This window comes from Mustela lutreola, chromosome 8, assembly GCF_030435805.1.
Source record: "Mustela lutreola isolate mMusLut2 chromosome 8, mMusLut2.pri, whole genome shotgun sequence".
NCBI lineage: Eukaryota > Metazoa > Chordata > Mammalia > Carnivora > Mustelidae > Mustela > Mustela lutreola.
The window spans coordinates 136,033,492-136,052,173 of record NC_081297.1 but is presented as its reverse complement, the minus strand read 5'-3'; the positions used below and the strand labels follow the sequence as shown (position 1 = coordinate 136,052,173).

General features: G+C 46.5%; 1 protein-coding gene across 1 annotated transcript in view; it reads right to left on the bottom strand.

The window, feature by feature from the left end:
* Window positions 1-4,392: 4,392 nt before the first annotated feature.
* Window positions 4,393-18,682, bottom strand: part of POLR3B (RNA polymerase III subunit B) — a 104,832-nt gene continuing 90,542 nt past the window's right edge. The window contains exons 24-28 of the mRNA XM_059186750.1: window positions 17,832-17,935; window positions 17,092-17,258; window positions 12,236-12,349; window positions 10,461-10,634; window positions 4,393-5,317 (exon numbers count right to left, since the gene is read on the bottom strand). Of these exons, the coding sequence (XP_059042733.1) occupies window positions 5,188-5,317; window positions 10,461-10,634; window positions 12,236-12,349; window positions 17,092-17,258; window positions 17,832-17,935 (689 nt within the window). The 3' untranslated portion in view covers window positions 4,393-5,187. The remainder of the gene's footprint in view (window positions 5,318-10,460; window positions 10,635-12,235; window positions 12,350-17,091; window positions 17,259-17,831; window positions 17,936-18,682) is intronic.

Below are 18,682 nucleotides of genomic sequence, written 5' to 3'. Positions count from 1 at the left end.
TGTCATCATTCTTTGAACTGCAGAGGACATTCTCATTCCGGGTTCTTCAGAGACGGGGCTCGTGGACGTCGCTGTTTCACGTACAGTGAACCGAACCTTCACTCACGTCCTGTTCAGAACATGAATGTCAACTTCACCCCCGCATCCAATACGAAAGAATGTGGATCCATCATGTTTTAATTTACACAAACTGTTCCTTGCCTCCAATAACGTGAATGATTGGGAGTTAACCAGACTTAAAATTTATTGCGCATGGAACAAGGGCTAATACTTTAACTCCTTTGACCACGGTCCGAGATTTGAGACTTGGGAGGGACAATGGGAGTTTTGGGTTGTTCTGAAACCTCGTGCCATGACATCCTGGTCACAGTGAATCTGATTTGCTGAAGCAAATCTCTTAATTGCTTCCGGGGCCCATATCTGAGATCCAAATTGGTAGCTTGGTCTTGGCAACGAACAGTATACACTTCCGGATTGCCACCAGTTTTTTGGTTTTTTTTTTTCCCTCTCCATTCGAAAATGGCCTAAACTTAAAGCTTGACTCTAATTTCCCACCAGCCTTGGCCCTGCAGGACCGATGTAGTAAAACTCCAAGTTTTGCTGAGCAAATGAAATAAACTGTTTTCAAGAACATATGGAGTAAATATGGACGGTAAAGAGGTGCTACTTTTACAAGTCACTTTTCCGACCATCCGTTTCACAAATTATTTACAGGTCTCTCCGAAACTGGCTTCTCTGTTACTCCGCCGGCTGAGGGGCGGATGGGCCCAGCCACCAGCCCTAACGTGCTCTCATGTGACTCATTACTGCAAATAAAGGTGTTGGCCCCAAATGCTCCAAAGCAGCTGAAAACTATCCCATTATGTAGCACCCAATCAAGGCCTTTTTCTTCTCTTTTCTTTTTTTAAACCCTTTTCTTGACTCTCACCACATGGAAGCGTTTTGAGAACCGGTTCTGAGGGCTCCATGAAGCTATTCTGGGACTCCCGGGCCGACGACAGGCCTCGCTTTGATGTCTGTGGTGAATGGCTGTTCTGGGGACGTGCGTTCTCTGATCTCTCACCCTCCTGCTTTCCTATCACCGCCCGAGCAAGGCGGCTTTCTCGAATAACAGCCTGTGCAAAGCCCTGCAGTTTCTGCACGTGGTCCTAGCTTCTGACCTCCTTCCAAAGCAAGCCCAGCGCCTGCCTGTTCTCCTTCCCAGCGAAGCGGCCGAGGATAAGGCAGGAGAACGGTATTAGCTACGGAAGCGTGGCAAACGTGGGTGAACACCTGCTGGGGGCCGGGCACTGTGCTGAGCCCTTTAGATGTGTCATCTCACTGAGTCTTAAAAACGGCCCTAGGTGCAAGCACGGTTATCACTCCCATTTTGAAGACGAGAGAACAACTAGCGCGAAGACAGAATATTCTACCTGGGGTGACAGAGGTACTCAGTGAAGAGAGAAACACTGGTTTAGAATCCATATTCTTTAAAAAAAAAAAAAACTCAATGTATAACATACTCAGAAAAATGAAAAATCCTGAGTGTATACAGCCTAGTGAATTTGCATAAAAAAACACACCCATGTAACCCGTAACTCAAGCTCCCCCCAGCCCCTGCAAAATACCAGCAGCACACCCTTCCGGCCCCGTCATTAGCCACTCACTTTGCACAGGGAACGGTTATCATGACTTCTTAGATCTTAAGATTAGTTTTGCCTCTTTCCAAACTTAAATGGAACCAATATAGTAGGTATTGTATTTCTTCTTTTTCTTTTTACCCAGTATTACAGTTGTGAGATTGATCTATGATAGTGTAAGTGGTCTACAGTGTTCCATGGTGTGAACATAACAAGATTTATCCTATTATTAAGGGGCAGGGGGTATTTATAAATTGGGGCCACCACAAATAATGCTGTGAGAAGCACCGGGGACACGTGTGGGTACACTTGTGCTGGGCTTACATACACCTAGGAGTGGACCCGCTAGGTATGTTCAGCTTGAACAGATACTTCGAGCATTTCAACCTGTGCATTACTCTAGTTGCCAAATGCCTTGAGGGGTATTACAGTCTGAACTGTATCCCTCCAAAACTCATACGTTGAAGCCCCCAACTTCCAACATGACTGTTTTAGAGACAGGTCCTTTAAGGGGGTAGTTTGTGTTAAATGAGGTTACAAGGAGTCCTAATCTGACAGGCCGGGCATCCTTTCAAGGAGTGGAAGAGACACCAGCGCTCGCCCGCCTTCCTCGCACACACCAAGGAAAGGCTGTGTGAGGACACGGTGGAAAGGTGACCGTCTGCTGCCAGGAAGGAATGGAGTCCTCACCAGAAAGCAAACCTGTCAGCACCCAGATCTTGAATTTCAAGCCCACAGAACTGTGAGGAAATAACGCTGTTGTGTGACCCACCCAGTCTGCAGTGTTCTGTTGTGACAGCCAAGCAGACGAACCAAGGGTAAAAGTGGTGGAGAAGTTGGGCTCACCTCAATGAGCTTTCTTTCTATTTGGGATCTTGGCCTTTCTCGTTCTGGTGTCTTGGCAACTCTGAGCTCACAGTTTTGTCTCCCCAGCTCGCTGACTGTGCCAAAACTCAGGTCGGGCTGTGGCCTCTCGGTGGCTTTGGTGTGGCTTCTCAGCCTCTCCTCCTTGTGCCACTTCCAACACGGCAAATCCTTGAGGGGGAAAACGGGCTTTGAGGGTGGCCTGAAAAAGTTTACTCTGTCATTACTGAAAATAGAAATCTAATTGGTAGTTGTTAAAACAAGGAACTTACAAATAACTCGACAAAATAAAACTGTAGGACTAACTCAGCAATTCTGGCCACTTTCTATTATAGTATTTCTTAGAGTCAAACACCTATTCAAATGTCCTATCTGCTGGTTTCTGAAATATCGACCTGACGCATTTTTTTCCCACACCCACACTTCCCAGATCTTGCTAACTTAGAGAACTGAGAATTTCCTAGAAGGATAGGCAACTCTCCTCAAAACCATCGGAATTGCCTGGAATGCATTTTGAAAAAAGAAAGATGTTTAAGAAGCACAACCATTCAGGGGCACTTGCGTTTAAAAAGAAAAAAAAAAGTCACATTTGGTGAATGAAAAATACAATCATGGATGAGCCCAAACAAAGCACTCAGAGTAAGGAAGCCTGGTCTCGAGGCCCAAGATGTTCCCTCATTAGTGATGTGGCCCTGGGGGCCAGCCACGTGGTGCTTCCATTTCTGCAGCCGGAGAAAGGGAATATTCCCATTTATGAAGTGTTTCCACGTCTCTGTAGCACAGGTGACCTGTGCCTCAGGAGCTCCCTCAGCCTCACCGGGCTGAATTCCTAGCCCTGACTGTCGGCTCCTTCACTGGGTTAGGAGCTCTGGGTGGGGACCCTGTCCTGCTCTCTTTCTATCCTCAGTACAGAGCAGGTACAGAATGATCAACGTGGCAGGCCTCATAGCTTCTTCCCACTCCGGCCCTCCAGGTGTGCACCGGCCGTCCCCCTCCCCCAGCAAAGTGGGTCGGTGGGGTTGTCCTGGGATGGGAAATAGCCAAAACCTCTTGAATAGTCCATGTGGTGCAGAACAGTGTCCAGTAGTGCAATCCTTAGGCCCATCAATTTTTTTTTTTTTTTTTTTAAGGGAGAGCAAGAGCAAGTGCACGAAAGGGGGTGGTGGTGAAGTGGGGGGAAGGAGGGGTGGAGGGAAGGGTCAGAGGGAGAGGAAGAATGAGGATCTTGAGCAGACTCCCCGCCCAGCATGGAGCCTGACACGGGGCTCGATCCTACGACCGAGAACATGACCTGAGCCCAAATCCAGAGTTGCACGCTCAACGAACTGAGCCACCCAAGTGTCCCAAGGCACCATCAATTTTAAGAACTAGAAAGGAAGGAACAATCGGCAAAGCCAATTGATCCAGCATTTAAACCCCTCTGCCTCTTTAACAGCTTTCGAGCCCCTGAAATGAACGGAGACATGTGGCCCGTTCACCTATGCTATGTCCCTCATTCCTTCTGCTTTTCCTGTTAAGTGCCTAGACTTTTACTTCTGAATTAGAGCTTTTTATTGTGAAGTAAATGAAATGATGTTGAGGTTGAGTTCTCAAGGCAATGACTAGCCTGGCTCCCTGATATCCCTCTTTGGGAGAAGTCTCAGGATAGGAGCCTGGTAAATAAAGGCTTTGAAAAAGTTCCTGGTACGTTTACCTTGGTTACATCCAGTTTCTAAATCTTATTCGATACTAGAGTTTGCTTCTCGTTGGCGTCTGATACCTACAGATGTTCTGTGAAACACATCAACGTGACACGCTGGAACTGTAGCCTTAGACCATTACTCCAAGCTCTTCTGACTTACTTTACAGACAATCCTTAATACAAGTCATTCTCTGCCTTTAGGGTAGAGCAATTAAGAACAAATTAGAGTTAAAAGTGAAGAAGGTCATCAGATTAAAAAGAAAATGCATAGCTAACATCCTGGCAGGAATGGAAGGGACCAAAACAAACAAACAAAAAAATCACAAAGCACCATGGAATTATTTTCAGATGTTCAACAAGTCTTACTGCATGGCCTGCCTGTGGAGGTTCCAAAGAGAAGCAATCAAGTCCGTAAGAAACGAGGACATCCTTGGTAAACCTGCTTAGGATGGGAGGGATTTATTGTATCTCACAGTACCGGGTAGGAAAGGCATCCCTTCATCCGCTGCTCTCGGCTTCCCACGGCTCTCTCCCTTCACGCCCTGCTCCCGTCAGCCACCTCCACAAGGGCCACAGGCCACACCAACCATTCAAAGAGACTCTTCATACCCTTCAGGCGTCCGAAGAGTCTTGGTGTTTTGTTAGCGGGGAAGGCACCATGGGGGAACTGAACACCAGATGTCTTTTAAAGGAGGAAGATCTTTCTCATGAGTAGATTTCAAGATACCAGAACAGAAGTAAAAGTTTGCTTCTCTTTTAAGTCATGTCCATTTGTGAAGCACATTCAGCCCAGAAACAGGAGACTGCCTCCTGGTCCGTGTGGGTGGCATGTCTCCCAGAGCCCGAGGCTCACGGCTCAAGGCTGCGCCGTCCGTCCGCAGGGCAAGAAAGCCTCTCCATCTTTCTTTCTTGAGGGGAGCCATCGAGGGAATCAGTCACAGAAGCAGACGGGGTCCTCAATCCCCCGTTTTCCACCGTGTTGACCTCTCAGTGGTTCTCTATAAATGCTGACCTTTTCCGTCTTTACTCATTGTATTTGGACAGTTTTAAGCGGGGGATGATGTTCATGGACTGCAGCTCCTGGAAGAGCAGCTTGCAGGCGTACGGGATGCGGAGGGAGGACACATGGCAGGAAGACTTGCAGTAATGGCACCTGAAACCCAAGTCGGCACGTGTCAGAGGGATGATCGCTCGGAAAACAAGGCCTCCGCGCGGCTCCTACCACCATCCTACCCGTTCCATTCCATCTGTCAGCGTCCAGTCTCGCTATCAAACATGGACATACGTGCCCCCCACCGCCCACCCCCCAAAAAGCAGCATCAAAGGGAGGCAAAGGAAAAAGCAAAACAACTATCGCTCCTGCAGGTTTAAAAGCACACAGTTTTAACTACTAACTCCCATTTTCTAGACCTCTTGAAAATGCAAAACACCTGCCCATTTACTTGTTCTGACTGAGGCCTAGAAATCTGAGTCATCTCCAAGTTACTCAGATTTAGATTTTTTCAATGTCGAAAATTTGTAAAATCGATTCACTCTCCATGTATCTGAGAGAAATCTATTATACTATACTGTTCAAGGTAAGACGTTCAACAATTACAATTTGGTCTGTCACTGAGACACCGGAAGTGGGATGGGGGACACACAGGACTTTCACAGAGAACGTGGTGGCCAACCAAATGCTATTTATTTTTCCAGTGCTCTTCAAGCTTGGCGATTTCTACAAGTAGGAGAAGCCACTGTACTTACAACATGTTCCCCTGGTGTGCATATATTGTCATTTAGTTCCTACAATATCCCATGCTCCTAACCAATACGTCTACTATTCCAATTAGGATCTTCTTTTCTCTTCTTTCAGGAAGAGCAAACCTAGGTCTTCATCAGTGTCCACAACTCATGAAGAGTCCCCGGGGAGGAAGTAAACAGTCCTCCCAGGTTTCAGACCCAAACAGGACCTCACCCTACACCTCAAGAACCTGGGGCAGCTGAGCCTTGGGTGGAAAACTAGTCAACAGCGGGGGTGAAGGAGTTCAAGAGGAACACCAACCGGGGCTTAGAAAGTTCCAAGCCGAGTGGGGACCAGAGGGGAAGGCCAGTGTGGAGGGCAGTAAGACAGCATGTGTAACAGCGTAAATGTGCACGAATGTGCGACAAAAGTGGCAAAGATGAGTGTAAGAGAATGTTCACACTGTTTAGAACAGCACAAAGCGGGAGACTGCTGAGAGCCAGGAGGGAACTGGTCCTGTGATGATAAGATGTTTATGCAGAAGAATGCTGTGCAGCCACTAAACGTGATGATGTAGACCTGTATTTATTGAAATAAGATGTCTGAGACACACTGTGGAGTGAAAAAAGAAGTTTGCTTAATGGCCTGGCCCCAGGAGGTCCTCAGATGGGTTCCCGTAAAATATATGAAGCCCCCAAAGTCATATATAATGAGATTTTTTTGTGTGTGAATATGTATTTCCATTTTGCTGCTATTACCAGAATTTCAAAGAGTTCATTATTAAAGAAAGAAAAAACAACCTGGGGGTGGGGGGTGGTTATGTTACATAACTAAGTACTGGGCAAACAGATGTCTCGAAAAGAGTCACTAAAATGTGAACAGTGGTCACCTCTGGGTGATGGGAATTAATGTGATGATTTATATTTTTCTTTTTTTTTTCTTTTAAATAACTTTGAATACTTTATAAAAGTGCAGGGATCATTTTTGAAATCAGCAAAATCAAGCCTTTGTTATTTTAGAAAAGAAAAGCACGAAGAGTTCGAGCGCGGTGGTGAATGACACTATAGACGTGAATGTCCCGAGAAGGGAACGGGGAAAAGAGGAGCCGGCACAGCCCTGCAGGCGCGGTGTGGTGGTCCCCACGACGGGTGGCCTGCAGGAGCCGAGGACACACGGGCAGTGCTCGATCCCATCAACAATCACAGTCCTAGCCACATGGTAAAGGACTTCTTCCTGGAAGACTGTACCTCAAGACCTCGCTAAAGCATTATCATTTAAGAACTATGTTTTTAATGTGCTTGGTTGACCTAATTTATTCAGGAATCATGTTTGTGCTTTAATTAAATTGGAGAATGGTTTTACCGGAAGCAACTTCTTGCTGATTCTATGTTATTCTGTGACTTTAATCCAAGCTTATTGAAGGTTTCACAATCCAGAAAGCCCACTGACCTTCTCTATTATTAAACATTTCTCGACCATTTAAAATGTTCCAACACATTATTATACATGCATACATATATAAATATGTATGCATATATAACACACATATAAATGATGAGCTATTACATTATCTCACCCTGTGTCTGAATGATTTCAAAAGAAACCTGACCCAACAACAATAAAATAAACTGACTTTTTAGGGCAAAGGCAGCAAAAGGAGGCAGCTGTGGCTTTACATGAGAAATGACTGTCCAGTAAAATGTTCTCTATGAGCTAATTATCTTAATAGGGATCTTCTTTTCTCTGCAGTTTTCCTTCCGGACCTCTCTTTTGTGACTTATGCCCTTCATGTCTCCTGCACAACAACAGTCTTGCTGTAAACATCCCCATAGCAATGCCTTACTAATGTGCAAATCACTGACAAAAGGCCAGTTTCAAGGTTCTGAACTGCTCTAATTACTCAGCCTCCATTGTGCTGTTCATTAAAGAGCCACTTCCTCCCACACACGCCTGTGCTCCCTCCCACACGGCCCGGCGCACACGCCCAGGTAATGATGGCAAAGGACCGCATCATTATGCTCCTCTACCGAGAGCCGCACAAGGAGACTGCTAGACTACCAGGCTGGATTAGGATTTTTTTCTGTTGGCAACAAGGGTATGAGCAGGCCACTCAAAACCAGACACAGTACAGCCAGGTCGGTTTAATTACAGTAAAGATCCTTAAACCATGTAACCTGATTTAGCCCTCTTTCAAAGGATTTCAAGCACAATACACACAGAACACACAAGCTTCAAAATCAGGTACTGCCATCACACGATCTCTAAATGAGACAGAAATGAAGTAGGAAAAAAGCTATGAATGTAACAATCATATTGAGATCGATTATTGCTTTCATTGGTTCCCCTGAATATTCAGCAAAACAGAGGGGAACATTTTCAAAGTCCGTGAGTGAATCTGGTCTACTGCTTTCTATCTCTCTCTTTTGGGGGAGGCACAGCAGAAAATGCAGGGGAGATGGAGAAGAAAAGGAAATCCATTTTAAGTTTCATCATCCCTATTTTTAATAAAATGACTCTTCTGTATCGTCTTTTCAAAGTAAATGACTTAAAAATCCTTGTGCCAAATTTGAAGATGCAGGCACAGTGGCACTGGTCCCAGGCACCTTCCTCTTACAGTTGCGTGGTTGCTGTGTGACACAGCCAGGACAATAAAGGGTAAAATCAATATGCATTTCAAAAGGCGAACAGACATCTCTGAATTGAAACCCCCAGCCCTGTCCCTGACATAAGAAAGCCAGGCTAATGCTTAGAATTACATCACCCACCTCCGCAACCTTATGAAAGAAAGAAAGGCACTGCGAATGGCCACCTCTCATCTTTGTTATTATTATTATTATTGTTTTAAAGATTTTATTTATTTATTTGACAGAGAGAGAGATCACAAGTAGGCAGAGGCAGGCAGGGAGAGAAGGGGAAGCAGGCTCCCCACTGAGCAGAGAGCCCAATGCAGGGCTCAATCCCAGGACCCTGAGATCATGACCCGAGCCGAAGGCAGAGGCTCAACCTATTGAGCCACCCAGGCGCCCCTCGTCTTTGTTTTTAAATGAAAGGACTTCTTCACAGCCAAGTCTCATCACCTCTTCTACACTTAAACCCATAAAGTCATGGGCTCAAAGGCTTTGTTATATATCAAGCAAGGTATACACTCTATTCTAAGATGCCCACTTACTTTCTTGATCTGCTTTATTCAACCAAGGAACTGGAGACTTAGGACGACAGGGAGCTGGGACTCACTGGAAGGAGGCTTTGAGGAGAGACGCAGTGGGGAAAAAGTGGCTCAGGCAGCCCTCAAATTCTCGCAAGGGTAGCTCATCTGCCTCCCTAGGGGTAGGGGGCTGGGAGTGCAGGGGAAGGGTGACCAGGGAGTAGAGGCTATTTCCTGTCCCTGCAGCCCCTGCTTCAGAACTTGTTAGACCTCATCTCCTGTAGAAAGTAAGTGGAGCCTGGCCAGCTACAGGCCCTCCTGCCTCCAGGGTAAGTCAGGGCCCCAGAAATGATGACCCTCAGCAGAGGAGCCCTTCCTTGGTGGTAGGCTGGAATGCTCACAAGGAGAGGTGCTCCTCCCCCACAAACCAAACCAACAAATATGGAGCTTTACCTTTTAGGCTGGCCTTTGTGTACTGAACTCCCCACAGAAATTGTAAGCTTTATGACTTACACAATTTACCTACTAGTAATCCTCCATACACAGGGTTAGTGTCATCTGGCAATTAGCTGTTACTAAGTATCTACCAGGTCCCAAGCAGAGAAGCAGGGGGAAAACAAGGCAAATGTAGTTAGAATGACCTAGAAGAGAAGAGCCCTGTGAGCATCCATTCATCTGCCTTGTTCTCCACTGTATTCTGGAGCCTAGAACAGTGTCTGGCACTTAGCAGATTCTTAGAAATTGTTTGTTGAGTGAATGACTGGGACAGACCTTGTCTCCACTATGATGCAATTCACAGTCGGAGTGTAAAGCCGCTTGCTGTGCAGACAGAGCACAGGTAAGGGGTCAGGATACCAGGTCCTCGTCCTAGATCTGCACCAACTTCCTATATGTCCTGTGGCAGCATACAAAAGCTCTTGGGATTTGAGGTTAAATAATGGCATTCAACCCAATGTTTTCAAAAAGGTTTCTAGTTACTAATGATGTACTGTATGTTAGCTAATTGGACATAATAAAAAAAAAAAAATCAGACCTCACTTGAGATTAAGTCTGTCAAAAAAAATAAATAACTTTGTATTTCTTTGATTATTATTGAGGTTGAAAAAAAAAGTTTCTAGTTACAAAACGCTCTACTTCTCATACCTAACAATGAATTCACTAGGAATTTTTCAAAGGTGAACAGAAATAAAAGGTGTTCGAGATAATATGAAAAAGAAAAAGTCCGTGCTCCTTGGGTATTTAAACTCCAGTGGTATAGAAAGCAGAACATTAGGCAGATGAACTAAACGGGTATACAGAAAATCCCCATTTCCAGGAATGTGTGGATGGCGAAGGCTGGAGAGTATGTGGGTATGATCCAGGGTCACCTCGTGGGCTATGATTTAAGAGGCAAGGTGTGTGTATGAGAGACATATGGTATCCACTTACCAGCCAGAATACCCCAGAAGTCCACACTGCCCACAGACATCAACCTCAAAGGCATCACTTGAAATCATTAGTCTCTCCAGTAAAAGCATGCTGGCTCCGTAACCGATTAAGCAGTCACGTTCCATTTCTCCAAGACGCAAACCGCCATCACGAGATCGACCCTCCGTGGGCTGCCTTTGAAACAAATCCGACAAATGTATTGTTACTAGATTAAACCGACAAAGGGGCAGCATCCCGTGCTGGCTATGAACACAGGGCTGGATTCAAATCACTTACTGGTCAGGGACCTGGAGCCAGGCCGCCCAGCCTGCCCCTGGGCTGCATTTGTAAATTGTAAAATTTAAGGCTCCCAAAGAGCCTCCCTACTTGTTGCTCCTGTTATTAAGTGGTACTAATAAATGATTACTATTACCTGATGTAACAATAAATCCTTCCCCTCAAACCTAACCCCAGTAGGGTCTCACTGCTGGGCTCACCAGTGCCTCGAGGATCTTGACTTCTCTTCCCTCTTCTGCAGTTTGGAGCACATGTATGTCTACCATTTCAACAGGCACGTGTGTGTGCTCAGTTTTAAGTGGTCACGGGACTGAGTCATCTACACCTCTCCCTTGGTTTTAAAAAAAGTAAACTGGGATGCCTGCCACTTCATACCTACCCTTCCCCTGTACCGGAACATCTGAGCCAGGATCAGCGGAGCAGGGAGGGAACGGACTATTTCTGGAGCATCCCCCAGGGATCGGCACTATACACGTTCTGTATTTGAACACTGGAGATTCCCCAGAATGCTGTGAAGTGGGCATTATTGTTGCCACTTCATGTCTTACAAAACCGAAGCCGTGAGAAGCTAAGTGATCTGTCCAAGGCTCACGGTAAGCCACGAGGTGGAGGGGAGCTCACATCTGTGTCTGTCTGGCTCCGAGGCCCATGTTCCCCAACCTTGGCACAAAGCCCCCACTGAGCTGGGTAATTCTCTGCAGTGGGGGCTGCCCGGTGCCCTGTAGGGTCTTCAGCAGCATTCCTGGCCTCCACCCACCAGATGGCAGTAACCCCCTCTCCACCCCCCCAAGCTGTGACATCCCAAGATGCCTTTGGACATTGTCAAATGTCCCCTGGAAGACAAAACTGCTAGTGATTGAGAACGACTATCCTGAACTATTCTTCTCCAACTGAAAAATATAGTAATAAGAACACATGACACTTAGCATTTGTCATTCCCTTTCCAACAATTATACCCACGCATTCATCAACATGTAGACACTGGGCTTGGAGCTGAGAACACCCTGGTCAATGCGGCCCGCGTGGACCTCCCGGAGTTTATTCAGATGTGCGTGCAGGTACGGGTGCCTTCTGCTCCAATAACAGAAGTTTTAGAAAATGACAGCTGTGCTTGGGTTCCCAAATAATGTATGCATGTGTTTTCTGTGTACACCCGGGAGCACGAAGATGTACCCACGTGTACATATGTGGTGGGGACGTAAGTGTGTCTACGTTCTGACATATGACCCTTTTTGAATGAGCCCGCATTCGTAAACAGTAGTCAGGCGACCATGGGCAAGACTTGGGACGGGCCTCCTGTGCCTGTGGAATGATTTTTAATTGGTTGCTACTGTTTCATGCTAGCCAGACATAAAGGATTTTTGTCAATGCCTAACACTTCAAATTTTGACATCTCAGAGAAACGGAAACTTTGCTGAGTCTGCTTATTGCTGTATCTGGGGGATGCAAGGTAGACTCGAATGCATTCGAAATTCTTTCTATAAATGCTTTTCTCTTACCTAGTAAGAACAGCTCGTGGTCCCCGGGCCCGGGCGTGCATCTTATCCAGCACCATGTGCTTCAGTTTCTGATAATACACGGGGCCAAAATAGATGTAGGCTTCCAAGGGCTCGCTGAAAGAAAGGTCAGAGTTTTGAGCTAAGAAACCAGGTTTGGGCTAACAAGAGACAGCCTTCTCTAGGACCCCTCCCTGGCAGGGCCTTGTTTGTTTCAGAACAGGCTTATGAATGAATGAGAGAGAAGGATTTTTGGTCACTGAATAGAAAGGCTACATCTGAAAACAGAAAAACACCACTGATACGCTAGAAGACACCCTGTTTACTTAAGAAATGAAAACTTAGATAGGTGGTGAGAATGTATGTGCAGAACGGTCCTTCCTTTACGGCTCCCGCCCTAGTCAGGCCGCTGTCCTTTCTCACCTGGAGCCCTGCAGACTCTCTTCTGGCTGCTCTCCCTGCTTCCGCTCCTAGCCCTCAACAATCTGTCTTTCACAGGACAAACCAGAGCGATTCCTTCTAAGATGTAAATCATAGCAGGGTCTTCTTCTGCTCTAAATTCCCAAAGGTTTCCTACCACACTCAGAATCTGTGTCACCCAAATTTTGTATCACAGCCATAAGGTCTCGTGTAGTCTGGTTCCTGCCCAGCTGTGACTCATGCCCTGTTCCCTTTCCTCACTGCTCATTCTACTCCAGTAACACCAGTCTCTTCATTGCTCCTCAAATGGAGAAAGCCTGTCTGCCTCAGGGCCTTTGCACTTCCTGTTTTTAAAATATTCTTCCACCAGGTATTCACACGGCTATCAAACATTTCACCTCCTCACAGACCTCCCTGTGAGATGAGCTCTCTCTCATCCCCCCATCACCGAGCCCCCACGCTGTCTCAGCTCTCATCTTTGTCTTATTTTCTTCAGAGCACTTGCCACCACTTGATATTTTAACACACAGTTATTATTTCCCTGATTATTGCCCATTTCCCCAATGGAAGCAAACTCCTCAGGGTAAGCATTTTGTCTCCAGCACTAGCGACCCTGCCTGGCTCTGACTGGTGCTCGTATAGGTCTGTTAAAACACAGCAGACTCAATGAACAAAAACTGTAGTAAGAATTGTAAAAGACAGTGACTATTTCACAGCTTTGACAGAAGAAACCTTTCTCTTTTAGTCTGGAGCAACAGCGGGCAGGGAATTCATGCCTCTAAAAAAATCTACCTGCCCCGGAAAATCCTCAAAAGTAAGGAGGAATCTGCCCTGTGCCATTTAGTCCATAAACCATCCAGGGAGGGACACACCATCCTGCCTCTTTTATTTAAGAGAACGGAATAGGCCCAGCAGGTCAGGGATGTTAATCAGAGCTGGTGAGCAGTGCAGGGAATCCAGGGCCCTCCCTGGCTCACACGCAGTGTGTTTGGGCCACGGCATGAAGCACGAGTGTTGGGAGCAAAGGCAGGGAGCAACACAGCAGAGGTGCACAGAAGCACTTGGTTCCCTGCTTGCCTGCCTCATCTTATACCACGCTAGCAACACCCGCACAGAAGCTTGCGGCCTTCAAGCCACTGTGCTGGCTTACAGACAGCCAGATTCGTGGAAGACACAGAGCAGAGTGCAAGGCACAATGGACGGGGTGTTGGGAGACACGGGTCCTGTCCCAGCTCTGTCACGCAGTCATTACGTGACCTTTTTATCCCAGTTTTCCTAGTTGTACAATAAGAAGGTCAGACCAAGGTTCTTCCCAGCTCTGATCATCGAGGATTCCAATCTTTCTCAGTATGGCTGCTCCTGGTACAATCTAGGGAACTCTGCCCCCTAATGCCATCCCATCGACCACTGAAGACAGCCACGTGCCATTTTCACTCCTAGTTATACTCAAGAATTTGGCACGGGTTTGTGAAGCTGGTAGGTGAATGTGTTGGCAAGCCCTCTGGGAAACTTTCAGCTGACAAGCTAAACTCAGGTTTCTCAAACTCTGCCACTGAGATCATTGGCAAAGGTGTGAGAACAGCAGCAGGCACCGAGGCAGGGGGTGGAGACAGAATGCGAAGCTATCTGCGGGAAACAGAGCATGACCCATTCATTCAAATCTTTCTGTGAAATTACGTTCAGAAAGCCAGCCAAATCCATTCACTGGTTCTGCACATCTTCTGGTCAACTTTTTTTTTTTAATTTTTAATTTTTAATTTTTTATAAACATATATTTTTATCCCCAGGGGTCTTCTGGTCAACTTCTGCATTATTTCTGGGTGCAGAGTGAAGACCGAGACTATCAGTTTCGCCACGACAACCGTAATTTTTGAAGTGGACCTCGGCTACTTCAGTGAGTCGCTTTTGAAACAGACCATTACTCTCTTCCTGTAATGTGAGTTTCTAGGACATCTCAGGTGTGATACCTCTATGGAAATCTATGTTATCATGGTTTGGATAGATCATTTTATTTATTTTAAAGATTTTATTTATCTGAGAGAGAGAGAGAGAGAGAGAAAGGCCCAAGTAGGCAGAAGGGCAGGCAGAGGAAGAGGAAGGGAAGCAGGCTCCCTGCTAAGCAGAGAGCCCAATGCGGGGCTCGATCTCAGGACCCTGGGATCATGACCTGAACCGAAGGCAGATGCTTAACCAACTGAGCCACTCAAGCATCCCATCCCTATTTTTTTTTTAATTTTTAATTTTTTAAATTTCTTTTCAGTGTACCAGATTTCATCGTTTATGCACCACACCCAGTGCTCCGTGCAATTCGTGCCCTCCTTAATACCCACCACCAGGTTCACCCAACTTCCCACCCCACCCCACCCCCCGCCCCTTCAAAACCCTGATTGTTTTTCAGAGCCCATAGTCTCTCATGGGTTCATCTCCCCCCCCCCCCCCCCGCCAATTTCCCTCAACTCCCTTCTCCTCTCCATCTCCCCATGTCTTCCATGTTATTTGTTATGCTCCACAAATAAGTGAAACCCTATGATAATTGACTTTCTCTGCTTGGCTTATTTCACTCAGCAGAATCTCCTCCAGTCCCATCCATGTCGATAGAAAAGTTGTGTATTCATCCTTTCTGATGGAGGCATAATACTCCATAGTGTATATGGACCACAACTTCCTTATCCATTTGTCTGTTGAAGGGCATCTTGGTTCTTTCCACAGTTTGGCAACCATGGCCATTGCTGCCATGAACATTGGGGTACAGATGGCCCTTCTTTTCACTACATCTGTATCTTTGGGGTAAAAACCCAGTCGTGCGATTGCAGGGTCATAGGGAAGCTCTATTTTTAATTTCTTAAAGAATCTCCACACTGTTCTCCAAAGTGGTTGCACCAACTTGCATTCCCACCAACAGTGTAAGAGGGTTCCCCTTTCTCCACATCCCCTCCAATACACAATGTTTCCTGTCTTGTTAAATTTGCCCATTCTAACTGGTATAAGATGGTATCTCAAAGCGGTTTTGATTTGAATCTCCCTGATGGCTAGTGATGATGAACATCTTTTCATGCGTCTGATAGCCATTTGTATGTCTTCATTGGAGAAGCCAGCACCCAGTATTTTTTAAAAGATACCAATTCTGACCATTTTAATCCCATCACTATAGTCTGCAGCACCAAATCAAGCCCTGGGTCCACGCCCAGTACTGCTTGAGTACAAGTGAAGCCTCAGTAAAACAGTAGAAACACCATGTCCCAGAGTTTTATCTGGAACAAAATACAATGTGCGTCTTAACTTAAGCAACTGATTTGATCCTTTAAAACCACGTGTGAGTCAAGTTTCAAAAGCCTGTCATTTCCGAGAATTTCAGGGATCTCCGGTTCTCCCCGGAGAGGAGAGAGGAACCAACATTCTGCCTGTGAGAACCTTCTTTCCTTCTGCAGCCTCACCTCAGGTGAACTGAGGTCTATCCCTTGGAAGGTGTCAAACCCAGCCTCTCCTCTGTATCAGTCTTCAAACGGTCTATTCTTCTCACCCTTCCTATCACCACTGAAACACCCACCACCTCACAGAGGTGTCCTAACCCATTCTTTGCCTTCATTTCAGTGAGAGCTATTTGTACCAATCAGTTCTCATTCCTTCACTGAATAAATATTTATGGAGTGCCTGTGTGCACAGATACTGGAAATAAAACAGTCAACAAGACAGACGGACCCTGCTCTCAGGGAGGAGACAGATACAGTATTAGACAGCATTATTACTCCGGGTATTTGAGAAGGATAAATGCTACAGAGAAAAATAAGGTAGGAAATGGATAACATGGAGTTGTAGTTTCAAGTTAAGGAGTCACGGTAGGACCTGCTGAGAAGTTATTTTTTGTTTCATTTTGTAGTAAGTCTAGCAACAAAATTCACTGGTCAGCTGCACAGCTCAGGGACCCTGTCCGTCTTGCTCGCCATCTCACACGTAAGGAACGAGTACACACACGTCAGGCCTCTCAGGCCATCAGAGCATGAACTGTCTGACATTCATCCTCTTAATACAGAGCAAGTTCAAGGGTGATGGGATTTTGCATTATATACAATCAAAGTTGCACAGAATCCTTACCTTGGTAAGTTACCTTGTTTCCTTTTTAAATAACAGCCTCACCAGTAAAACACCACTCCTTAATTTACCAGTTCTGTGAATCTGGATTTCCTTTCCCTCCCAGTTTTATTGAGATATAACTGACATATAACTGAGCAAGTTTAAAGTGTGCGATGTGTTGATTTGATAGACTCACGGAGGCCAACATGACGGCCACTACAGCAGAAGCTAACAGTTCCAAAGTTAGACTTTCTTCTGCCTGATTTCTTATAAAAGAACAGCTCATCTTACAGTATGCTTTAAGGACTCTTGCCACTTATTCTAATAAAATCACACTTTTTCGTTAAAATGTCTACCAACGTACTCACCCTGTGATACCAGATGTAACATAGTCTTTCCCCAAGTAGTTATAGCCATGGCGAACGAGGTCTTCACACACGTCTTTCACCTTGCTGCCTCCAAACGCAGTGCCGTAGTGGAACCTGCCGTCCAACACGCCGGCCTTGCCCGCCAGCAGCTCAATCAGCTTCCCCACCTGTGGGATGGAACAACCCAAGTCAGCCCCTCCTCGTGGTCCGGGAAGTCTGTTTAGTTAGGTAGAGCCTACTCCCCGCAAAGACCAAGATGACGATTATTAATAAGCGAGGCAGACTAATAGCAGCAAATATTTATCGCTCTCTTACTGTGTGGCCCTTGGAAAAGCTTAACACATGGGGTCCAAGTTCCGGCCCCTAAAGCCCCATGGGATGCATGCTATGCACGGGGGAACTCAGGGACAGACAGGTTAAGCAGCTTTCCCAAGTTGTACAGCTGCTAAGCAGTGGAGCCAGGATGCCATGCCACGGGACTGGAGATACGTGGGGGTCAATTCAAGGGGTTCTTTTTACCGAGGGGTATGTTCCTCCTTCAGAAGACTGCTCTCGAAGGGAACAGCAGACCCGCTCCACACTCCCTCCAAACGGGAGAGTAACTTAGCACTGTTGGGGGCTGGGAAGAGGGCCAAGGGATCTTTCTGAAAATAAATTCCAGGGTCCCGGGGCCAGCACCACCTACAAACTCACTGCCCACTTTCTTCCTCACAAGCAGTACCTATGAAAAACGTACTGACCGTCATTCGCGACGGGAAGCCGTGCGGGTTCATTATGATGTCCGGACAGATGCCAGAGTCACAAAATGGCATGTCTTCCTGAGGGACGATCAAACCACAAACACCTGGGGGAAGAGAAGACCCCATGTCATGTACAGCGTACCGGCAGAAGAGACGACCACAGGACTCAGTTGGGATCTGCCCCCGGCTCTCTCGGTGTCCTTCTCCAGTCTCTACCGAGTAACAAAAGCAATTTCCAACGATCCTGCCACCAGAGCAACCATTTGAGAACAGCTGTCCCCGCAGAGAGGCATCGCGGCCTGTGACCGGCCTGTGGGCATGAAGCACGATGGTGCTGTCTGACTGTTCCCCCAACCTCTCCTGCCACGGGGACCCAAGAGCAGCACCTTCACAGGGGTCCCGGCCCCGCCACCAACCTTGAAGCTTCTAGGCCACGGCAGTTTTGCTCCTCTGGGATCTGCTACCTACTGTACCCAAGTCAGAGGGCTCCGACTCTTCCATCAATCAAGCACAGAACTACCTGAATGACAGGTGTGCTTCTGCTGTGGTTTGAAACAGCTGTGACAATAAGTCTTCGTGGGTGGCTGGTGTGCTAATACGGCGACCAGAGCACTGGCTGGCGGGCTGGCTTTTGCCCGGGGCTTCCCTGGCTGGGCCTAAACGGCCTCAAGAAATTCTAATTCCTATGGCTGACAAGACATTAGAAAAGTGATCTTTGATGGAAGTTGTGAAGTTGAACAAGAAAATTAAATGTCAAATTGTTCTTGAAAGAAAAGACTAGAATTAGAAGCAGAATTCTAAGGATGGAAACCGAACAAAACAAAAACCTCTCAGTTCTATGAACACTGCTG